Source organism: Labrus bergylta, chromosome 21 (assembly GCF_963930695.1).
Source record: "Labrus bergylta chromosome 21, fLabBer1.1, whole genome shotgun sequence".
Classification (NCBI taxonomy): Eukaryota; Metazoa; Chordata; class Actinopteri; order Labriformes; family Labridae; genus Labrus; species Labrus bergylta.
Window position 1 is genome coordinate 23010435 of NC_089215.1, and position 23486 is coordinate 23033920.

General features: G+C 40.4%; 4 protein-coding genes across 5 annotated transcripts; 2 read left to right on the forward strand and 2 right to left on the reverse strand.

Moving 5' to 3' along the window:
* Window positions 1-749: 749 nt before the first annotated feature.
* Window positions 750-8405, reverse strand: mfsd1l (major facilitator superfamily domain containing 1-like). Its single transcript, XM_020637544.3, has 13 exons — window positions 8175-8405; window positions 6559-6659; window positions 6336-6445; window positions 6195-6250; window positions 5940-6083; window positions 5689-5847; window positions 4721-4836; window positions 4517-4617; window positions 3790-3901; window positions 3479-3616; window positions 3241-3380; window positions 3050-3161; window positions 750-2736 (listed from the first exon to the last, which is right to left on the reverse strand). Exons 1-13 carry the CDS (start codon window positions 8194-8196, stop codon window positions 2593-2595), a joined length of 1455 nt encoding a protein of 484 aa, XP_020493200.1. The 5' UTR covers window positions 8197-8405; the 3' UTR covers window positions 750-2592.
* Window positions 8406-8813: 408 nt separating this feature from the next.
* Window positions 8814-13869, forward strand: LOC109986758 (probable crossover junction endonuclease EME2). Its single transcript, XM_020637545.3, has 8 exons — window positions 8814-9415; window positions 10337-10458; window positions 10669-10764; window positions 10885-11003; window positions 11100-11178; window positions 12488-12603; window positions 12722-12911; window positions 13185-13869. Exons 1-8 carry the CDS (start codon window positions 8911-8913, stop codon window positions 13338-13340), a joined length of 1383 nt encoding a protein of 460 aa, XP_020493201.1. The 5' UTR covers window positions 8814-8910; the 3' UTR covers window positions 13341-13869.
* On the reverse strand, window positions 13604-19520 carry spsb3b (splA/ryanodine receptor domain and SOCS box containing 3b). 2 transcript variants are annotated; one of them, XM_020637546.2, is made up of 7 exons: window positions 19367-19520; window positions 17531-17666; window positions 16224-16407; window positions 15897-16084; window positions 15642-15744; window positions 14666-14791; window positions 13604-14570 (listed from the first exon to the last, which is right to left on the reverse strand). In XM_020637546.2, the coding sequence occupies exons 1-7, from the start codon at window positions 19405-19407 to the stop codon at window positions 14032-14034; spliced, it is 1317 nt and encodes a 438-aa protein (XP_020493202.1). In that variant the 5' UTR covers window positions 19408-19520; the 3' UTR covers window positions 13604-14031. The 2 variants fall into 2 exon arrangements, with proteins under 2 accessions (XP_020493202.1, XP_020493203.1); XM_020637547.3 differs by having other exon boundaries at window positions 17531-17699; window positions 19367-19476.
* Window positions 19521-20052: 532 nt separating this feature from the next.
* On the forward strand, window positions 20053-23272 carry nubp2 (nucleotide binding protein 2 (MinD homolog, E. coli)). The gene is made up of 7 exons (XM_020637550.3): window positions 20053-20206; window positions 20691-20806; window positions 20916-21114; window positions 21260-21414; window positions 22203-22313; window positions 22428-22497; window positions 23014-23272. Exons 1-7 carry the CDS (start codon window positions 20191-20193, stop codon window positions 23151-23153), a joined length of 807 nt encoding a protein of 268 aa, XP_020493206.1. The 5' UTR covers window positions 20053-20190; the 3' UTR covers window positions 23154-23272.
* The last annotated feature ends 214 nt before the right edge of the window (window positions 23273-23486 follow it).

Sequence of the window (23486 nt, forward strand, 5' to 3'; positions counted from 1 at the left end):
TTGTCATGACTACCTCCCCTTAAAATACTCTAAATGACTGAGACAAAGGTTTCAAATATATAGACAAATATCTTGTTACAGGGATTCCAAGTAAATCAAATATAAAAGTGCATATTAGAAAAAATAGCTGAAGACCCAGAGCGAGGTTATAGTAAAATCCACGGAGAAAAACAAACAATGACACACTGACTATATAAACTGAAGTTTCTCTGGTCATTGAAAGCAAATGTGGAAAGAGCTCTACCTAGTGGTTATAATGTGGTACAAACGCTGAGCTGAGTATTCAGTAAAAAATGATTCTGGTTCTTTGAATTTATATCGTTATTTTATAACCATATATATTGTAAAGTAGTTGTGTTAATATCGTCCCTTTTTGTTATGTCTATTTTTGTAAGTTATTTTTGGGGCTTTTATTAGATTAGACAGCAGAAGAGAGACAGGAATATGTTGGGAGGAGAGATATATCATTGTCAAGCTCCTCAATGTTATGCAGAGCTGCAACTCAGGGATGATAATGGTCTGCAGGGTTTATTAACCAGGGCTACACTGTTACATTTAAACACTGTTTCTGTGAAACTATTTAATTAGGTCTGCCCAAAGTTCCCTCTTTGGATCAGAAAGTGTTAGAAATGTGGATTCATGATGCTACTGTGTGAATGTGATTACCGTAGCAAAGAGACAGACTATGACAAACTTGTTGGTGTCTAATATTGTTCAGGACATACATGTAACGCAAAATCACATATGGAAACAGGTAATAAGATTTTATTTTTGCTTTTCTGTGATATGAAATAGATCAAAAATCCCTTTTTTCAAAACAAGAAGAGATATCCAAAAACACAAAGACAAAACATACAAATAATTCACTGTGTTGGGTTAGAACCATAAAAGACAATTACAGTATATTCACACAGACCTGACATATTTGTGACATTTTCTTTACATGACATAAAAAGATTTATTTTTGGCTGTCTATGTTCTGATGCCATGTTTCTGTCACTACTGTCTGTCTTGTGTAATACTTCAAAAAGTGAATATATGTAGCAGTAACCGCTGGCCCAGGAACATTACTTTTGATTCGAAAAATAACAGTCACCAATTTACTCTTGAACCATTCTGATGCAAAAGTCAATTACAACTTTTATTTAATTAATTGAACTCTAATTATAAAAATATTTTGTATTTTTCTTATATTTATGTGCTCATGTTTATTCACCATGCTGGTAACTGTAAGAGTCTATTTAATCTGATATTATTATGAGGCTGTGATCGATCTGGAATCTCTCCTTCTTCTTTCTCTGTGAGAAACTCTTAATTCTTAGATCTTTACTTTAGGAGCTCTCTTAAGGGCTAAGATGATTTGTAAATAACTTTTATCTTTACCAGGATCTAGTCTTTAACTTTAATGTGTTCCAGCTCCTCCAGCTGTCTGTCACTGTGGCTCAAACTTTTCTCCCTTCTGTTTCCGTCATGCCCTGCTGTCACTCTTTATTCTTCCGGTGATTTTTTTCCTTTGAATGCTGATTTTAGCTCTGCTTTTAGCTCTGCTTTTGTCGGGATATGATGGTTTTAAAACATGTTTTTTTATCAGAGAAAACCTGCGATAAAATCTGTGTGCCAGTGTTCAATTCGAGAGTAGCGAGCAGGAGTGACAGCAGTGAAACCTCGGCTGCCTTTCAACTGTGACACACATGCGCACGCACAAGCGCTTATGATACGTTGATGCTGTAGCAGTTATTAGCACGACTGTTAGTACGAATTTTCATGAAATTCATTCATCTTGGTAACTTCGTGAAATGTATTATTCAAGTCTGTCTACCACCTGTTAACACTCCTACCTTTAGGTGTCTGAAGCTGTAACCTTATATGGGTGAAGCACCTATTTAGTAGCAGATCTATGTTTGGATAGGAGCCAACTATATGTTGTCAGCAACTGTTTGCTAGACAGAGAGTCTACATCTGTTACGTATACAAATCAGTGTCATGTCATCTTCATTGTTTATGGTGATGCACCCAAATATAAAGGAATTTGTGTGTTGCACCTATTTGACAGAATATAAGCAGCACTGTGAACACTGTTACTTTGTCAGCACTTTGTCAGTCAAGTGATTTGGAAGCATGCTTGTTTGATGAAGTTGTCTGACCTCGGCCGATTAAATGGTGTTATAATCTCCAGTCTGTTTCATGATTTCTTCATTGGATTTATACAAACAAAAACAACCCCCACCTAACAACGACGTTTAAAAATAATTACTGACAAAACACCGGTATGACGGGATAGCGCTGTGAAATTGAGAACGTGTTACTGTTTATTTTTTTTTTCAGGCAGTATTTGAACTGACCCGAGCTGGTCAGCTGAACGTGCAATCAGCTGGGCCGGACTCTGTCAATCATTCATCCAGGCCAGTAATAATGTCGAGCCCTGACCTGGTTGACTATTAATAACCATGAATCATTCTGATTCAATGCACTGCTCTATCATACACTGTAGTAAGATGAGGTAATTCATCAAGTCCATGATCAAAAAAAAAAACTAGTACATACAAAAATATATCAAGAGAAAGAGAAAACTGTTGAAACTTGAGGAAAAGCTCAGGAGTTGATAGAATGAGATCTGACCGCCTCCTCTTCCTCCTCATCTTCCTCCTCCTCCTCCTCCGCCTGGTTGAGCGGCTCTCTGTCCGAGTCTCTCTCTGCTGCCTCTGACCTCTTGGTCGTCTTGTTCAGGGTCCCGCCCTGGAGAGGAAAAATCAGACTAACTCAACACACTGCTAAATTCAGCAAACAACAGACACAAAGAGAATGCCTTTTCAAATGACACATGCTTCTTCTACATACTTGTATCATATATGTTTTACATTTTTGTTCTTTGTTTAACTTCTATTTCAGTTTCTAGATGGTAGCAGACATCTGTTTACGTGTTTCCTGTTTTTATGTCCACTGTTTTGCACCAAAACTCCGAGACAAATTCTCTTTATTACGCAAAAAAAAAAAGTGGATTCCGATTTTTGTTGTAGTAAATAAAGGAGCAGTGTGTAAGATTTCTGACCTGTCTGCGGTCGACAACATTAAGCAGCACTGAAGTGACGATGCAGCTGACCGTGTTGGCTAACATAAAGATCATCATCCTCTGCCAACGCCACAATGGAATCTTGGTTTCACTGGACAGGAGCAAACAGAGAGTTCAAACACATGACATATTCTGTCTGCAACAACTTCCTCATCTGAACTACTTCCTACCTGGACTTGGTGCCCAAAATCTGCCCGACCACCAGATTTGACACCCCGATCCCAATCATCTGTATGGAGGTGGCCATACCCATGGCCGTCCCCAGAGTTGCCTGAGGAACCACGAGGGGGATGGACGGCCACATGCTCGCCTGGGAGGCGACACAGTGGGATTAATTAAAGGAACACGCTTTTCTAAACACGATAACAAACTTATTTTTGGACACTTTTTGGGGGGTAGTAAACATACTGCTGCAAAAGAGTAGGTGATTCCGAGCCATATGGTGGAGACGAGAGGCGGTACAAATGTGAAGGCGAGGAGCCCGAACACGGGCAGTGTGAGGACGGCACAGGCCAGAGCAAATATGCCCCTCAGACCCACAAAATCCTGAAACAAAGAAGTAGAGGGAGAAATTCAAATAGTGCAGTGGAATGGATAACATCTAAAACATCAAAGTAGACAACAAAACACAACATGGTTACTTGTTGTCTAACACTTTTGACGACAGATTGTGGAACAAGTAAGTCAACAGATAAGATATCCAGGTTCCAGATACTTACTATGAGAATGCCCACGCTGGCCGAGAGGATCAGTGAGCTGTCGTACACCGCCCCGGCGATGTATGCCGCCTCCTTCTGACTGTAGCCACTGTACTTATCCTGAATGAACTTACTGGACAATGAACAAACAGCGGACAAAAAGGACTCTTGTTAGTGTGCTTGGGTCATAATAACACAGTCCTGAAGTTATACATAGTCTTGAAGGGGCAGGTAAAGTTACGCAGCACATTTAAGACACAATGCAAATCAACGTGCACAGAAGAAAACTAAATACAAGACATTAATTATAACATTTTATAGTATTTAAAGGCAATAAATGATCACTTAGCTTCCTAGGAACACTGATTTAATATTATCTCTATCGGGTCCCTTGTTCTTATGTTGAACCATACAGTGGTTTATTCCTGACTCCTGCAACAGGGGCCTGTACATACATTCCTTTTATGTAGTCCTCATTGTGATTGCAGTGCATCCTAGAATGTCTTGGTTATGTATTTATTTACTTATTTATCTATCACTGTTGTCCATAAACTGTGGGTGTCATTGCCCAAGGAGACCACACGAGGGTGTCAGAATACCAGCGCTCATCTTTATCAAGGACTGATTTGTTTGTAGTCTCTGACGTACTCCGCCTGATGTTTGTAAATGTCTGCATGTATTGGGTAGACTGTGGAACCAAATTGCCCTCTGGGATAAATCCAGTTTTGAATGGTCTAAGTGGCTCTACCTGGCGTCTGCGATGAACGGGAAGATGCCATTGTAGAAGAACATGATGGTGAGAACCAGCAGCCAGTATCTCAGCGAGAGGAGCTTCACATCCTGAATTCTCTAAATAAACACAATCATTTAGTCTTCACACTGCAGGACACAAACAAATCAAGAAGTTCATCAAATGTTATTTTTAAAAAAGGAGGTCAGATCGTGTTCGTACCACTTTGCGGGACTCCTCTTGAATGGCTCCATCAAGACCAAGCTGTTTCATTCCGATCTTGTCCATCGTGCTGACGAGAATGGCGGATGCGAAGCCAAGCACACATAATATAGCACCTAGGAAACAAAGCATCAAGTGACATTAAGCAGAAGGGAAAATGTTACGTTCACACCCTGAATACAGAAATGGATGTAGCCACCCTAAAGTCAGACATTTATATAAAAGCCTCTTTTGAAGCCTTGGGGGCAGCTTTAGGCCGTCAACATCTTGGTTTTCTGGAACTAGAAATGACCATGTTTCAACAACAGGGTGGATTTGCACTGGTATGACTTTATCCTGGTTTAAAGAGGTACGTCCTTAAAGGGATACTTCACCTGTTGAAACATGAATCTGTATTGACATTGGGTCATATATGTAGTAGAAATGTGAAATAACTTTTGAAGTTGGTGCCTTCTTGGCCGAGAAAAGGCAGAAAGTGTCTTTTTGGCTCATGTGGATGAAAGACAACAACTCCCAGAATGCACAGCACCACAGGCCACTCCCACTGAAGCTAGGGTCCTCTAGTTACAGACATTTACTACAACACATACCAAGCTACCAAGCAATATGGCCGACGTTAAGTTTTGATTCTGGGCGTGAGGTCCCACCCACTGATCTGTGATTGGTCTGTAGCTTCAGTGGACGAAAACATGAGTAACTAGCGTTACAGTTTCACCCCGCTAACCACAGAAGCTGCCGATGATGCAAAATGACGATTATTGCGTCATCGGCGGCTCCTTTGAAGACTTGTGTTTGTCTGAGGTAATAAATCAGCTGAGAAGTAGAGTCCCTGTTGGTCATTAGAAAAAAACAGTTTCAAGGCACCTCCACATTGGCTTCACTTTGAAACCAAGAAGCGACGTCCACTTCTTGTATACGTTCTACTGTCATGCTTTACAGTTTGAGGTTTCCATCCCCTCGTTACATACCACCCCAGAGGGTCCACTGCATGCCATATTTTTCCTCAAACTTCTGGGTGAAGAAGAAGTTCAGGACCGACCCCAGGCGAGAGAATGCCAGGGTCACACCGAATGCCAAGGCCAGCTCCTTCCCTTTGAACCAGAAGGCTGTGATGCGGTTCTGAACAACTGATCAAAAAAAGTAGAGGAGAGAGCGGTTTAGGAAGCTTTCTCTGAGCTGACACTGCACAAGCATGTGACTTCCTGTAAAGAGGCCTTACTGGTCAAAGATCCGTTGCCCGATCCAAACAGTAATCGGCCTGTGAGCATGAGCGGCAGCAGGTAGGGAGTTCCTTTAAAGTGAGAGCCCAGTGCAAACAGCGACGAGCCCAGAACGCACAGGAAGGAGAAGAGAAACACTCCGACTGCAGAGAGGATGCAAGGAGAATCAATTCACACAGAGCTACTTTACAGAAGGCAGTTGTTCTGTTGTTGTTTGATTGAAAGATTTGCAGATACACTTCATTTAAACTCACAGCGATTTCCTAATTTGTCAATCAGGAAACCAGCAAGGACAACCACGACTGCATTCCTGTAGATAGGACAGAAAAACACAAAGTCAAGCTTTTCTACGTTCAGTATGTTACAGCACAAGCCGTGTGTGTGTGTTTACTTACGTCCAAGCATATATTGCATAAAGCAGATTATACTGCTGAGGACTCATCCCCAGTCCCTCCACACAGTCCACTGTCCCATTGATCACGGTGGAATTGGGACATGTCAGGTTCTGTCAGACGAGAGAAAGCCAGTAAAGAGATTAAAGTCATTTGATATCATCGTGGTATGTGGAGATATCATCATCTATAAGCTGGTCTGCCCTGCGACCTCAGACTTTCTTACCCCTTGGAACTGATCCTGCAAAACACTGGGGATGTCAAAGCAGAAGTAGGAGCCAAATGTCAGAAGACAGTTGAAGAACAGCACCACAAAGCGATAATACGCTGTAGAATAACAAAAAGAGTGAAGAATGAGTCCTTCCTGGCAATTTCAAAGACAGGTAGAAAAACCAACACCTCTGTTTTTTTATACATAGAAAATCAGCATGAAAGTTTATACTTTATTGTTGCATTTATCACTTAAGACAACTTCATTTATCCCAGAGTGTGGTGGAATCTCTGTAATTATTTAGATTCTAATGTACAGACGTCGTTATGTTTATTTATTGTTCTCTATTGTCAGTCAGACCTGACAGAGTTCAGTTGTGATTAGAACACCAAGTACATCTTAGAGAGTGTCAACTGTTCTTCCTGATATCTGATGTTTGGTAGACTTATTGTCTACTTGATGTCACAGATTAGTCTAGGTGGGTCAATGTGACACGACCCTGATAATGATAATGTCTTCTAGGATATATGCGATGCCTTTTGAAGAGTTCAGCAGATGTGATTGAGCAAGACACGAGTACAGAAGTGTGATGTTGAATCATGTCTCCTCATGAGTATTCTTCTTATGTATAAACTTTCATCAACGTAAGCCATCTGAGTCAACTGAGTCTTATTGTGTGAAGTCAAGTCTTAGTCATTTCCTCAACACAGAGGGCAATTCTGTTCCACAGTCCACCCAGATAATGCAGATATATTCACAAACAAACAACAGAAGGAGATTAATCAGAGTCAACAAACAAATCAGTATTTAAAAAAGTTGAGCGTTGGCAAGCTGATACCATTGAGTGGTTTGGGCATTGACACCCACAAGAGCCATTGATTACAATGTTCATTCTAAACATACTGAAAAGCATGTGTTCATATATAAAACACTCTGGTTTGTACAGTCTCACTTTAAACTTACATCATTGAAAGAAGCAAATAAATGCCCTTCATACTTAAACTAGTGAGCATTACGATTTACTGCCAAACTTAACAAGTACTCATAATACAGACAGGATATTATCATGTGAATTATACTGACTGTAATTGATTTATTTCATAGTAATCATCTGAATCTCATATTTACCCAATACCTCATGGTGCCAAATAAATATTTGAATACCAAACAAGTATAAAGTTGTACTGAGTGGAAATACGAAAGTGCAGTACCTCAACAGATGTAGCCTACTTACTAAATTCTCACACTGAGAAAAAAACAACAACCTTAAAACAACCTGTTTGGTCTTGAAGTATCTATAGTTTAACTCGGTCCATTGAAGACCTTCATGTTGGCCTCCAGAGGAAAACAATCTGTTGTTGTGAGAGTTAGCTGAGTTAGCTTAGTGTGTTAGTAGGCTAAATTAAACAGCGAATAAGACATTAATGAAATAACAAACCATTAGGCAACTTCCTAGTTATTCACATGAGCTTTTTCAAGAGACTTGAAGTGTAAAGAGTTGAGTGGGTGGTTCTGTGGCCCGGTCAGTTTTTTAGGGACGTATCCGGAGGGTTGTGAGACAGGGGTCTGGATGTTCACAATACAATGATTTGAGCAACTTCGGTCAAATAAAAAAATATATTCAGACGTACCTTTCTCTGCTGGCTGCGTCATGGTAAGAAAAAAAGCACAGCGACTACAAAACAAAAACGTTCTAATCACATCATTTCAGAGTTGTTTACATGGAAAGCTGGTGAAACAGGTTAGCAGTCTGCTGCTACGATTCTCCTGCTGCGGTCCGCCGGCCACAGCTTTACTAACCCTAAAAAGACTTGCAGCTCTGCAGGGACGCAGCAGATCGTTTGGAAATCTGCGCAGACAGCAAACGTTCCGCTGGATTCAGTGGGTTTTTTTATTTGTTATTCCCAAAAACTTTATTGAGCAGTTTCAGTTTTCCATTTAAAGTATTTTCTACAGTTATGAATAAGGAAAAACTAGAAGCCGAAGCAACAATATAGGTTATAAGATTAATAGAATAGAATAGTTATATTCTAAATTTTAAAAATACATTTTAAAGTATTTACCATAAAGCTGCAAGTGAATTACATCAACGTGAGCGAAGTATAAAATCACCACATTATATCATATTATATTATATTTAATTATATTATATCATATCATATCATATCATATCATATCATTTCATATCATATCATATCATATAATATCATATTATATTATATTATATTATATTATATTATAAAGCGCGGTTTACTGTTTTGTCCCTCAGCGGACACCGTCGAGTTGAGACGGATTTCAATTAGGAAGAAGAATGTGGTGTACGCAAAGGTGTTTGGGAGGCTTTTGAATATGTCTTAAACATATGAAATGTCTGTTCTGCGCAGAGCTAAAACATGGGAAATATCTGAATCTGAGGAAAGCGACACTGAAACGAAAACCGAGTTAAACCAGGAGGAAAGCAGACATGCAGCAACAGTCAGCAGCAAAGTGTCCATAAAGAATCAGACTTCAGACCATTCCTGCAAAATCACCCAACTACCTGCAGACAACACAAGTGAGTCAGTTAAAAGTTCTTCACTGTCTCCACCGCGAACAGATTTACTAAAACCGAGTCCTGCAAGAAAATGCCGCACCAAGGGGGAGGTAGAGGCGGAGAGAGAGAGAACCTGGGAGCGGAGGGAGGAGAGAGAACAGCAGAGAACAGCCAGAGCCAGGGAGCGGAGGGAGGAGAGGGAGAAGCGGAGAACAGCCAGAGCCCGGGAGAAGGAGGAGAAGAGACAGGAGCAGCAGAGAAGGAGAGAGGCGGCAGAGAACCTAAAGAGTCTGCGGCCGGAGAACTGCCTGAAGTGTTTGACTGTCTGCATAGATCCAGGTACACAGACTGACCGTGCTGCCTTCTCATGCTGTCGGAAAATATAATTCCAGGAGGTGTACAGGGAAAGCTTGTCCAAAGTCAGGGATTTATTGACATTTCTTTGGCATAATACGTTAAAATAAAAAAAGAAAAGTGTATAATGATTCACATCAGAACGACACATTCAGACAACTCATCAGAACAACAAGGAGGCTGTCAGAGGACACATAACAGGGAGTACAACAAAACTACAAACGTTTGTAGCAGAATTGATGGACAAATTAATCACCAGGTGAGCAAAAGACACTGACAAATGTGTGGTCATGTGAGCAAAAGACACACCGAAACTAGGGTCTGTAACACTAAATGTACCTTTAAAGGACAGTTAAACACACACATCCCTTTGTTTGCACATTTGGAACCCCGTAATATATAACATCTGGAGAAGTTTGATTTTAAGACATGTTAACACAGCTTGTTTGTTTATATATTTTTGTATGCTGTGGTGCCATACAAGCTGCAGACAAATAAGTACAAACAACTTGCTGTAAAGAAGTTGGTTCACAGTGCTTATTAACTGTATTGCATAAAATGAGTTTCATCATTTAGGTTTTCAACATTTATTTTTGTAAGTTTACTAAATAAATTGTATTTAAACAAACTATTTTTAGGATGAGGACTTCTTGGTTTCCTTAAACATAGCAACAAATAATTTAATAAACATGCAGATCCAGAGGTTGTAACACATCTGGTGACATTTTTCTAGCTACTGGATGATAAATCAATAAAAAGTCTAGTTAAATTTATTTTATGCTTACCACACACTTCCTTACGTCCATCAGCCAACAGAAGTACTCGGGTAGTAGCTTCATTTTTCTTAACAAACCAGAATTGTTCATATTGTAAATCTGTAAAGAGTTTAGGGCTTTTCTTCTCCAGCTCTTCTGCAGCAGGATGGCTCAGACTTCTTGCTCGACACCCTGGTTACATTTGAATGGAGGTTCAACATTGAGAGCAAACAGCTTCCACACAGCATCACCTGGACGAGGGACTTACCCCAGGTAGGGACTTAATGTAACATAAATACTGTGTTTCACTTCTGCAATCCTGTAGCTTTGACTAGGTGAAAATATTAAATGCACACGTACTCATCTGCATGTATGTTTGTTTCTTTCCTCTGTCATGATGCTTTTCATGTCTTGTGTGAAGCACTCTGAATTGCCTTGTTGTTGAAATGTGCTATATAAATAAACTTGCCTTGCCTAACCTAGAGAGGAGATGGCAGAGTAGGCTTTTTAGAGGAGGAGCAGGTGACTCTGGTGCTGAATATGACTGAGTTTATGGACATGGTGATCTCCGTGAAGAAAGTAAGCAACCTCTTAAATTGTTAATAATTATGCTTGTTGCACGCTCACATGAATGTCTCTGGTGGTCTTAGTTACATCCATGCTGCATTCTAAGCACTCCTTCATATTCCTTTGTTACAGCTCCAGGTACTTGATAGTGAAGAGGAGGAGATAGGGACAGGGTCCATCCTCAGTCTTCTTTTGGAGTGTCTCAACAGTGATGCTAAGAAGGTGGTCACTCTCTTAGTGACAGACTACAGGTGAGTGTATGATCCATAGATAACAGAATGATTACTTTCTTATGTTCCAGCTTTCATTACCTATGGTGTTAACACACGTGTTATTATTGCCAACAGGACAAATGCTTGTGATGTGCGTTTATTAGACGAGACCCTCCAATCCAAATTTGGGATGGAGAATGTGGACATAGAGGAGGTCAGTTCAGAATCAGAACCAGAATCGGGGTTTATTGCCAAGTACATTTACACATACAAGAAATTTGACTTGGTGTATTGGTGCTAAACAATTAACAAGGAAATAAAGCAGAACTAGCAACAACTTAAATAATACAGTATAAGAAGATATTACAATGGACTATGACTGTAACTCTGCAGCTGGTTGATCTAAAGTGTTCTTTTTCCAATGTTTTACTATCCAACGATTTTTCTGAAGGTTGAAAGTTAACATTTTTTAAATATTGCACATAATTAACTCTTTATAGTACTTGAGCTGGGCTGCTTAAACCATGTCTGTATGTAATGACTTGAAGAGCTGTGTGAATATATTTCAGTTATTAGACTGTGAAATTGGCAGTTAGTGTTTTAGTTGTGTTTGTTTTCCTCCCTATTTATGTGGAAGTGAAGTCAAAGACTCTGAATTGTCAGATTTTTTTATGTTGCTGGGTCATGGTTGCCAAGCGATTGTAATTGGACAGACCATCTAGATATTTCTTGTTTTCTTTTTGAGTGAGGAGCAGGCAAAATAAGATTTATTATTTTCCCTGCTCCTTTCCAAACATGGATTGGGATAAAAAGTTGTGAATCGTTTTCTGTGAACGTTGTGTTTTGGCATGTGCGAAAGAAATAAACAAGTGAAATGAAATGAAATGAATATAAACATGGACAACAGGTTTTCACCCACTCCTGTTGTTTAAAAGTGAAGCCAAATACCCCTTGCAACAGGCGCTGACAAGTTCCGCTGGTGATGTCATTTGAAGCCTGTGTTGTGCAACAAAGATTCTGCTAATGTATGGACATCCTGCACCTTCTGCTAATCAAAGCACACATTTCACTGCCTCAGATTGGTACAGTCCACAACAGAACTGACTCTTATGTTGGTTTTCAGTTCAGTTTGTTTAGTTTCCTCTACTCTGCTAATCCGGTAAAGATCCCCACAGGAGCGGCATTGACAACGGAGCTTCAATCATAATGTTACATCCGCTCTTTTCACCACCAAGTAACTAAAGTTCTGAAAAATGAACAGTTGGTGATAAATCAGCTTGATAATAACTAACTATAATGAGACAAAATCATTTGTGAGACCTCTGTTTCCATAAGTATTTAAAATTTAGTTTGACCCATTTTTCTTGTGTCAACATTAGGTCTGCACGAGGAGTGCTTAATGTTTTGGCTTCACTTTTGGAGAGCTGTCGTGTCGTCCATCTTTTTTTATACCTTTCATGGCTAAAGCTAATCAGATCTACAAGATGAGGGGTTTCATATGTTATTTTTCCATTCCTCTCCAGGTTCTTGTTTACCTAGAGCTCTACAAAAATATCTCAGTGGTGTTCCTGGATGGCTGGCAGGAGGTCACTGACCATGTATATGCTGTCACCAAGGCCTTATCCAAACGCCCTTTCAAGTACGCAGCCATCAAAGTCATTGTCACATTAAAGACTTCAAACTTTCTATCAGGCATTAAACATCCATGATCACTAGTTGTTCATTGATAATAAGTAGACTTATCTTCATTTTGTCAGACTGCTGAGCGAGCAAGCAGAGCTGCCCTTCTGTGTGGACGGTTCCTGGGCCAGCGGGGTGCGGGTAGAGAGAGACGGCTTGGGGCTGACGCAGGTCTGGTGCAAACAGATCCAACAGCTTAACAGAGTTAGTCCTGCTGTGGCTTCAGCCGTGACAGCAGCATATCCGTCACCGCAGCTGCTTCTGCAGGTACGCATGAGGAGAGGCAGGGGGAGTGGCCTTAAGTCCTATTAAACCATTCACTCTCAAAGCAAGACACAGTTACATGCATAACAACTTATCCAAAATGATTCTTTGAAAATGAGATATAAAAGCAAACTTGTTTTGTCTTTTGCTTGATGAAGAGAAATTAAATGTTGGAAATGTTTGAGATTAATCAAATTAAAAGTGAATTCATAAAATCAGAAAAAGACATACATTAAGTAGAAAACATTGTTAAATAAAATATGTCATGATTTTTAGGCATACCAGAGCTTGGAGTTGGAGGCGGACAGAAAAGGACTGCTGGCCGGTGTGTTAGTGAACAGTGGAGGTAAAGAGAGACGTGTAGGACCGGACATTTCTGCCAGAGTTTACCGCTGCATCACAGCCACCAACCCCCAGCTGGTCCTGGACTAACATGTCAACATGAATGGATGTAACTACTGAGCTGCTAATATGTTGATGTCTAATAATGAGCCCTAGATGTTTACCAAAAGCACTTTCTATACACATGTTCTAACTCATGGAGTGAAATCTGATCACAAAGGATGTACAGTATATGATGTATTGTTCTGATACAGTGCTCTGTTTATGTATCAATGTGAGATAAATTCTTAGATGCCCCTATTCATAACTTTTGTTTATTTGAAATGTCCTATAAAAATGAGCTGCAACAGAAATTCTCATTTTGGTTTTATTTTACAGAATTTCCTGAGTAAGAAAGTTCATTACAAACTGCATATAGAAAAACAAATCATCTTGTCGGCAAGGTTACCAAACAACTTTTGGTATTTGAGCCAGACGCTGATAATACAACATGTTAACTGTACAAAAAGTCATTTCTTCTGTATCAAAAAAGCAGTTCCTGTCCTGTCTGGACTCTATCCTTCTGAACAGTTTTACCTGAAATGCTCTTAGGTTGGCATAAATAAAAAATGAAAAGGTGCAGTACAAATGGTTCTCATTGACCCGCGTATAGATGTTGGATAAAATGAGAACCCTGGTATCCCAATTCCCTTGAATGTCTCACTGCCTTTATAGTTTCTTATTTCGCCCGTTCATTGTTTGAATGCCATGAAATTAAAACCTAAAAGTTTTTACAGCGGAGTCATGTCCAGCGGCATCTTTTGCACTGGTAATCCTCTGGCTCGGAGCAGCAGCTGTCGTAGTCACTGCTGGGGGGAGTGGGAGGGCAGTGGCATGTGCAGGGTTGAGTCTGCAGTGACGTCTGACATGGGCACGGGTAGGGGACAGAGTCAGGAAGTGGACTGTTGCAGGGGCTTGGGGAGGCGCAGGCACTCAGGGTGCAAACTGGACTCGGGACAGGGCTGGAAGGCCGACAAATCTCCTCCGTGAAGACCTCATTCAAGTCCAGGTGTTCTGGTAAGTCAGGCTCCGGGCTGCTGCTGCTGAGGGTGAAGACCCAGCCGAGCTGTGTGTGGAGGAGGGTCCGCAGGCCGGGGGGGAGCTCCACAGCATTCAGTACGTCTGGGCAGGAGGGCAGCACTTGGCGGAGCTGGGCACAGCAGAGGTACTGCAGGGAGGTGGGTGTGTAGCAGGCACGGATCACCTTCATACTGCTCTTAGCTGCTGTGGAGCAAACCATGGGGAAGAACTTCTTGTTCTGCAGGCGCGTGGCAGCGACACCTGTTGGAGCAGAAAGGTGGTACAGTGAGATCGCCTGAGGGGAGATAAAGATGCTGCTGATGAATAAGATCTGTTAGTATTACAGAGAAACACACCTATGCAGTATCGGTTCTTGTAAAAGGTCAGAGTGCCGTGCCAGGTGTCTAGGTGAACTCCGATGATGGAGCCCTGACCAAACCGAGTGGAGAACTTCACTTTGTCCCCTTTGTGCTGGAAGTGACCTTTAAACACAAAGAGATGCCAAATAGGTGAGTAATGGTAAAAACAAGTATCCATGGAAGAAGTATGTAAACGTAGCAATACTACAAAATACATTTCTACAGGTTGTGCCAACTAAAATCTTACTAAGTGAAAGTAAAAGGACGATTTATCAGCAGTAAAAAATGAACTTTTAATTAACTTCATGTACACTGTAGGTATTTTAATCCAGTTCCAGTTCCAATGTAGAGCTTTGCCCCATCTTAGGGGTCACAAGATGAATCTGAAGGGTCTCAAGGGACTGCAGATGTAAATTAGCCCAAAGCTAACTCTAGTGCAATGCATCAAATGGTTACATTTATGTTTTAGTGGCACATGGTCCCTTACAAATAAAGTTTAATTTAATTTAATTTAATTTAATTTAATTTATTAAATAACAGTTTTGAGGGCAAATGGAGCAAAACTATGAAAAACCTGACAGGATTGCATGTATTTGAGAATTGTACAAAAAAAGAAAATGGACTAATGTGTGCAGCAGAAGATTATGTTGTCTTCTCTTTACTGCCCTATTTAAAGAAACCTTTAGAAACAGTTAAAGAATAACTTCAGAAATGTGTCTTGACCAGTCACTGCTTATTTTACACAATGACACAATGGTTTAATATAAAAAATGTTTTTATTTTCAAAGTTAAAAAAAGTCAAAGAAAAAAAAACTTATAAATTATAAAAATCCACAAAGTCAAATTAAGAAGTTTGGAGTTAAATACAATAAAATAATCAAGTGAAGTACAAGCACCTCAATATTTCACTTTTCAACATTCTTCATACCAGTGGTGGAAAGCCTCAGTGGTACATTTAACCTGTTTTACTGACCTGTGTATGAGAGCCCCCAGCTATCCTCATCATGGCCCAGCAGGCTGCCAAAGCTGTACTTGAACTTCTCCAAGTTCACCTCTGAGGTCCCTATCCCCACCATCTGCACAATCAAACATTCAAATAAAAAGGATCAAACCAGGTTCATCAACAGCAGTCGTTGATGAGCCTCAACATCAATAAAAACCAAAGTGAGATTTCCAAATAAGCCCGGGTGCCTTTGTTATCTGAAGAAGTAAAGCTTCTGCTACCCACCATGTCAGTTCCATAGACAGGAGATGTCATCTTCACTTCCCAGAAGTGTTGGCCGTCTGCGAGCTCCTTGGTGCCACGGATGGCCGCTGTGCCGCAGCTGTAGTCGGAGTGAAAGGTCACCTTCCTACTGTCACAGTTGAGGAAGGCTCCAGAAGACTTAAAGTGCTCATCCCACACCCAATCAAAACCTGAGGAGACACAAACTGTGTTAGTAATATATCTGAATGTGTAGCTATTGTTTAGAGAAGTTAATTTAAGTGGGATTTATCGACAAACAAGTCCTTATAGTGTCCCATCAGTCATATGCTGTATCTGTATTCTGCTCACCCTGATCCTCCTCCCCACAGAGGCAGTCACTGGTGACACCAAAGCCCGGGCTGAACTCTTCCTGTCGCTCACACTGGCAGAAGGACTCCCCTATCACTGGCTCCGTGCTGGGCAGGGCCACCGCCTCAGACTCCATCTGAGAACTGGACAGATAATCCACCTCAGACTCCTGCGGGTCGCTGATCTGGGTGACACAAACATTGCAAACAGCATCTGGTAAGTCCATAGATGTGGCCATGGTCCAGGCAGGGATGTTGGCTCGGCACGAGGGAAAAAGGAATTAGATCAGAGCACAAGAGAAGAGCCTAAGGATTTTAGGGAAGCTGTGATTTTGTAAAGCGCCGGCAGGGAGAGAAACTGAAGGAGTGCAAGGTTGTCCTGTTTGGATTTCACTGGGAGCAAAGTGAGAGCCATCTGACCTGTATGTCATGTTTCACAGGCTGAACAAGAATGCCTTTTCCCTGAAAGCTGTTCCTGCTTCCTATTGGTGAAAGATGACATGTGTGCCCATAAGTAAAATTAGACCCCTTCCAAATATAACAAGCCCCCCTTTCCCTGCCTTTGATGACCTGACCGGGTCTCCATGATGGCCTTTTCAGAGAAGAGGCAGTCCCAGTGGAAAACTACTGGTGCTCAGAAGAAATCCTTCTTGTTCATTTAACTGTTCTTTATATTAAACACTTCTTATATCAAGCTAAGAAAAGATGCTTAAGTGTCTCAGTCTGCAGCCAAAACTTAATTATTATCATATTAATAAGCAAATACAAAGCCTTACTCAGGATGTGTGTGTCCCCCACACACATCCTGAGTAATCCCAGGGGGGTATTTTGGCCTCCTTTTTATTTCTTCCAACCTCATTTTCCTTCTTTTATAACTCTTTAATTAATTTCACTTTAAGTCTTTTGAATAATTATTTCTTAATTGTTTCTTTCATGATCATGATTTTATGACCTGTCGGTTTTATTTTGCTTCTTGAACAATGAACAATGAACACATTGTAACTCAGAATTAAAAAGTGCATGATAAAAAAGGTTACTGGTATTGATTGTAAATGTCCTTTTGGAGTATTGTGTATTTGTGCAGTGTGTCTATTTTTCTTGTTTTTAAATTTATCAAATGCAAAAAAATTAAAGTATATATTAGATTACATATACTTTATTGTCCCCAGGAGGAGTATATATTTAAACAATTGAAATTACATTGTCAAATTGAGCAACCTACTAATAAAAACATATTTGAATTCTAAATTTCTCACTTTCCAGACTCTTTTCTTTCTCAAATGTTACTGCCTCCTCATAAAATCTCACCTGTGTAGTCGTCCGGCCCTCCCACTCCTCCCTGTCCGATGTCTGGATCACTGCCATGGCATCTGTCTCGTGCCGTGTTTCAGTCAAGGCCACGTGTCGAGCTCGCCCGTTCCTGCCTCTCCTCAGCATGGCAGCTCTGTGGACAACAGACCTGACACCTTACCACCAGCTGGCAGGGGCCACATAGACCACACACACACCAATGTAGGTCAAGTAAGGTCAGTGGTGAACTACATTTCCCAGCTTATATATTCTTACTCAACAGATGCATATCAGATGATACAAGAGATTCAGGATGGAAGAGAGCATGACATGATGTTTCATATTAAAGAGGGGTTTAGTAGAGAAATGATGCTGATTTGTACAGCAAACAGGGACTGACTCAACTTTTTAAAACGTATTTGCATGTTTGCATGTTTCTCATATGTCTCATAAACTTGAGCGGCTGAAAGTAGGTCAGTTATTAACAGTGACCTGGAGACATTTTTTAACTACCTCACCCTTCTACACCAGCTCTCACATTGATTGTGAAGTTGCAAACAATCCTTGTGAGGAAACGACACACATCAAGACTGAGCCCTGTGTGCTATCCTGCCTTTTTTCCATCAAGCCCATATGTCACAGTTGGCAGCAGGAAGTGTTTCCATGCACTTGTTTAACCTTTAAACCTATCCCTCTGCTCTGCCACTGTGGCAGCGTGTCTGTCAGTGAGCTGCATCAGCCCATACACAGATAAGGTCACATGACCTGCTGACTGCATTGTGTATTGATCATAAATCAAACATCTTACTGCTGCTTATATGGACTGTAACACTTTGTTACAAGAGGATCTGGCAATTTAATTTAAACAAGATGTGTTTCTGTGAAGTGAATCTATAGATTTGTGAGACCCTTTTTTTTTTTTCCTTTTTCCATTTATGACCTACTTATTTGTAATTTTAAAGGAAATCCTGGGTCAAAGTTTACACCATTATTACAATGGGAGACATTTTAATGTGACAAATGAACACTGAACAAGTGTGTTTCTTCTAAAAACAAAACAACAATCAGGGAAGTTGATGCAATAAAAATAACAAAAACATTTTAGGAATTTGTCCTCCATCTTTGTTGGTGAAATGTTTTTACAGAATAAAACAAAACAAGCTTTATTCTTAGTTATCTGTATAGTTGTTTTTCTGAAACTTCTCTCTTTTTTTACATTACAAACAATTATTATGAGTTCACTCTTTAATAACCCAGAAATGACTGCAACAAGTTTTTACTTCGTCAACACTGTCAGCCTGATAGCATGTCTCTGTTAATGCCTCCTCTGAACACAGCAGCTGGTGACTACTTTGCAAGCAGGTGCAGGAGATAACTGCCATTAATTTAGATTAGCTAGTCTGGAGCTAGTCTCAATTTAATTGGTCTTTACCCTACATACTGTAAATGCATCATCTGGACAACCCAGTGAAGACGCACTACAGTACCTTTGCCAACCATAATTTTGACTGATATGATATGGATGCTGTCATATTAGAACAAAGACAGTGACGTCAATGGTTTTCTTAGATGTCAGCTATTCCCAGACTGTCTTACACACGACTTTCTATTCAAACACAACAGTAGTGTCTTTTCTTAGCGATCCACACAAGTTTAGACACAAGTCAGAGCACATGGACTGTCTTTAATAAGCTCTGCTAGTCACCAAAGAGCATCATTTCAGTGTTTAAAACTCATCATACTTTATTTACATTCAACACTATAACTGTTGTTTTGCGTTAACTTTATCTGGAAAGTCAGTCAACCACAGTCCAGTACAAATCCCTACATTTGAAAAACGGTGTATGTTCTTACCTTACAGTAGTCTTTCTATACACAGTCTTGCAGTGGCTCATTAAACGCTGCTGTGCCTCTGAATCCGCCCGTGTGACAGGTGCAGTTTGCACTCTGTCCCACTTCTGACAGGCTAGACGTAAACATTACAGCTCCACGCCCCTATCTCATTCTTATTGGTTAAGAGTCACATTGGGGGAGGGGTTAATGTCATTTATTTACTGAACTTTAGCTAATATGGGGAACTTTTCTTTTTCACGAATTATGCTGTACCTTAATGTGTACATCCTGTAGATGAAGGGCAAAACAATTAAAAGAAAACAAACAGAAAAAAGAAAAGCGCTGTCCTATATTTAATAATAAAATGTATACAAATATTATACTACGTAGATATCTTTCAAGCATTCTTTAGGACTAAACTAGCGTATATTGCAGCTTATAATGATGTTGAATGACTCTTAAGGTGATTGAATTGCGCATGAAGTTTATCTGACAATTGGGTAAAATAGCATAATCAAAAAGAAATCCTGCGTTGTCTGGAGAAAGCTGCTTACCTTTAGAATGGGACATTTTCCTCAAAGTTTACAATTAATTAAACCTCAAATGTCGAAAACAGAATCATGCTTGTTTTTTTTTTGTTTTTTTGTTTTTTTGTTTTGTTTTTTTTAGCTATGTGACGCAGTTAAATCATGCGCCATGGTTTGCGCCGGTAAACTATTGGTGGGATTGGATTAAAGGCGGGACTAAAATGTAAAATACGCCCAGTGATTGGTTAGGTGGCGCATGATGATACACGGAAGTACTGAGCTGCGCAGCGTGCATGATTGAAATCTCATATCTAAAGTATGGAACCAAATAATGGTAGGACAAGAAGTTATTAAAAAGTTTTACCATTAGTGTACCGCTCTTTTTGAAGCTTGTTAATCCGAACATGAAAATATTTGTCGTTCTTTAGAGAAGGCAGCTGTAAGAAAAGGCTGCGTGTTAACCAAGAGTTTAGCTAGCTGTCTAGAGAAAGCTAATAAAGCAGCTTTAGTTTTAAAATTCAGCTATGTCAGCACACAAAACATACCGAGAGGTGTTTGTAATGCTCGTATTAGTTACGGAGAGCTAGTTTATAGTTACTAACGTGAAAGTCCAGAGGGGGACCTACTTGTGTTGAACTCGGATGATGAAACATTTCTCTGTGACCCGTCTTCACTCGGGTTACTTCACACCTGCTAATGCACAACCTAGTCACGTGGCAGTCTTGTGGTTATTTGCTGACAGTTAACTTTGAAATATTTGGTTGTGTATCTACTGTCCTGGCGTTAAAATAAAAACATGTTTTTACTTTTCACATGAGACGGGAGCTTGGATCAGGTCCGGCATGTCGTCCTGATCTTGTCCGGGAAAGGAGGCGTGGGGAAGAGCACCATCACCACAGAGTTAGCTCTGGCTCTCAGGCATGCTGGTAAGAAGGTGAGTTTAAAGTTCAGACCAGAATACAGGGTGGCTGTAATGCACATACATCATTCTTCAAATATCAAGGAATGAGCACACTGACTGGATATTAAACTGTGTCCATCAGGTAGGCATCCTGGATGTTGACCTGTGTGGGCCCAGTATCCCCCGCATGCTGAATATGGGCAGGCCTGATGTGCACCAGTGTGATTCAGGATGGGTGCCTGTCTATACAGGCGCAGATAAGAGCCTCGCCCTCATGTCCATCGGCTTCCTGCTGGAGGACCCCGATGAAGCAGTGGTGTGGAGGGGACCCAAGAAGACGGGTATGCCACTTGTTTTGGCTCTTAACATTAATAAACAGACCTATTGTTGCTTTAACATTCATGTCTTACACTGTATTATTTCCACCCACTGTATCTACTCTATTATCTACTTTCTCTCTCCACCTCTGATTGTTCTCTCCTACAGCTCTGATTGGCCAGTTTGTGTCAGATGTAGCGTGGGGAGAGCTGGATGTGCTGCTAGTGGACACACCACCAGGGACGTCTGATGAGCATTTAGCAGTATTGGAAAACCTTAAAAAACACAGAGTGGATGGAGCCATTCTGGTCACCACACCTCAGGTACCCACGAGTCTGTGAAAGCCTCTACATATAGGATGAGCAAGAAGACTAAAGATAGTGTAAGGGAAGGTTCACACACCGCTTTAAAGAAAGCTCACATGTGGCTGTTTATACGTTCAGCCTGTTGCAATAAGTAGTCTGAGATAAGATAAGAAAAAGGCTTTGATAGCAATGTAAGAGAAATTAACCAGCCCATGGCTCAGTTTGACAGAAAACCAATTAATATATATTAGCTTGTCATATTTAAGAGCTTACTCTGATCACTGCTGTTCAACTCTAGATTGAAACCAAAGTTTAAAAAATGCCTCCAACAAATGCTTACATGTAACTCACAAAAACAGTCAGAAGTACAGATGTTGAAAGCTCAGTTATTTTGCAGTACACAAGTTAACTGATGTCTCTGAATCCAAAATAATTCCAATCAGCAGAAGTGCTTCTTTTATTAAACATTTTATTTACCTTGCTCTTCACTTCTTACTTAGTCAATGTGCTAGCTTGCCTCGCAGCGCAATGAAGTTGACCCCAATTCATCTTTGGTAAATAGTAGCTAGATGGGGCACGATTATATTGGCTTCAAATTGTGAATGCATTTTTTTTTTTTTTTTGCAATTGTTTCTTGCAGTCTTTAGTGACTTGCTATTTGAGCATTTTCATATCCCAATAATGATGACATAAAGTATGACATAATGTGCAGAACTTCTACTGAGATTGTGCTGTATATTAAAACATTTTTGTAAGAGGCATCATGACATTCAGTGAAAATGTTTGTCTTGTGTTGTTTCCTCCAGGCAGTGTCAACAGGGGATGTGAGGAGAGAGATCACTTTCTGTAAGAAGACTGGCGTTCGGATCCTGGGCATCGTCGAGAACATGAGCGGCTTTGTTTGTCCACATTGTTCAGTAAATACTTTCATACCATCAAATGTGTACTATTCAGAAGTGAAATATCAAAAAGGCTTAATTAATTTTTGGTCACACTCATGTGATATGTAATGTAATAAAACATTTTTGCAGGAATGCAGCAACATCTTCTCAAAGGGTGGCGGTGAAGAGTTGGCCAAGCTGACTGGATCGGTCTTCCTAGGTGAGCTCATTAAATAACATGCAGTGCTCGTTTCCAGCCACAAGGTGTCACATCACACCGTGACAACACATCACTCCTCTCCCATCCATTCATGATTTAGGAGGCATTTTACATCACTAGCTTGCTGCTAAAATGGTCGATCCAGACTCCAGTGCAGAGGTTTAAAATAGCTCAGTAAAGGCACGATGCAGGTTATCAATGATCCTCATTCAAATGAATTGATCTACTACATTTGCCTCAGTGTTTATCCGCTTTGTTTGCGGATCATTCCTGTGAGTAATGATGCAGCTTATTCAGCTTCGCCTGTGGCTGCGAGAAGGCAGCTGTGTGTTTGTGCTGCGATGCTTTAGCAATCCAAGTATTTGATAGGTCAATGCTCTGAAACACCCACTTGACTCTTACTATTGATTATCAGATTATTTAGTAGTATATTGAGGCATTAAGGTTTTGGTAAAGCATTCATGAACATTGATATATCAGGTGTTAAATACATTCAATGCTTTTCCTCTCTTCCAGGTTCTGTGCCCTTGGATCCTCTGCTCAGCTCGAGCATAGAGGAGGGCAAAGACTTCCAACAGTTGTTTCCTGACAGTGCCACCTTCAGTGCTATCAGCAGTATTTCTCAGATTCTTCTGAACAGCCTCCAAACTGCTTAAGCCATCAGTTTCTTTTTGGATTGTGTTGTTGTGAAAAGTCCTGATTAATGCAGATGTAATGATTTCTGTTTTGATATTCATCTTGTACAGTTGAACATCGTATAAAGCCTTTTACTTATCATCTTGTGCGGATACCTTATTTCAAATGTGTAACTGCTAACAGTACAATACAGACTTTTATCAGTTATCTCTCAGGGCTGCAGCTCTGCAGGGTGTTAACCACAGTGTGAAGATCATTATGTTTTACTGCAGAGGGGAAACAGTGAGAGTGCTACTGTTTTACAGCCAGTTTAAAGACATGCAGTGATACAACTGTAAATCACTCTGCCTTTA

Excerpts from the sequence above, each read along its gene's own strand:
- mfsd1l (XM_020637544.3), bottom strand. The coding sequence starts at position 8,196 with ATGACGCAGCCAGCAGAGAAAG. Across the intron at positions 6,251-6,335 it reads TATGCAATATATGCTTGGAC|GAATGCAGTCGTGGTTGTCC; the intron begins GTAAGTAAACAC and ends TCCTATCTACAG. Across the intron at positions 3,381-3,478 it reads TCACCTACTCTTTTGCAGCA|GCGAGCATGTGGCCGTCCAT; the intron begins GTATGTTTACTA and ends GTCGCCTCCCAG.
- LOC109986758 (XM_020637545.3), top strand. The coding sequence starts at position 8,911 with ATGTCTGTTCTGCGCAGAGCTAAAACATGGGAAATATCTGAATCTGAG. Across the intron at positions 11,179-12,487 it reads AGAATGTGGACATAGAGGAG|GTTCTTGTTTACCTAGAGCT; the intron begins GTCAGTTCAGAA and ends ATTCCTCTCCAG. Across the intron at positions 12,604-12,721 it reads TTATCCAAACGCCCTTTCAA|ACTGCTGAGCGAGCAAGCAG; the intron begins GTACGCAGCCAT and ends TCATTTTGTCAG.
- spsb3b (XM_020637546.2), bottom strand. The coding sequence starts at position 19,407 with ATGAGCCACTGCAAGACTGTGTATAGAAAGACTACTGTAAG. Across the intron at positions 16,408-17,530 it reads AGGGCCGGACGACTACACAG|ATCAGCGACCCGCAGGAGTC; the intron begins GTGAGATTTTAT and ends TGTGTCACCCAG. Across the intron at positions 15,745-15,896 it reads CTGTCTATGGAACTGACATG|ATGGTGGGGATAGGGACCTC; the intron begins GTGGGTAGCAGA and ends TTGATTGTGCAG.
- nubp2 (XM_020637550.3), top strand. Across the intron at positions 20,807-20,915 it reads TCAGGCATGCTGGTAAGAAG|GTAGGCATCCTGGATGTTGA; the intron begins GTGAGTTTAAAG and ends TGTGTCCATCAG. Across the intron at positions 22,498-23,013 it reads GACTGGATCGGTCTTCCTAG|GTTCTGTGCCCTTGGATCCT; the intron begins GTGAGCTCATTA and ends CCTCTCTTCCAG.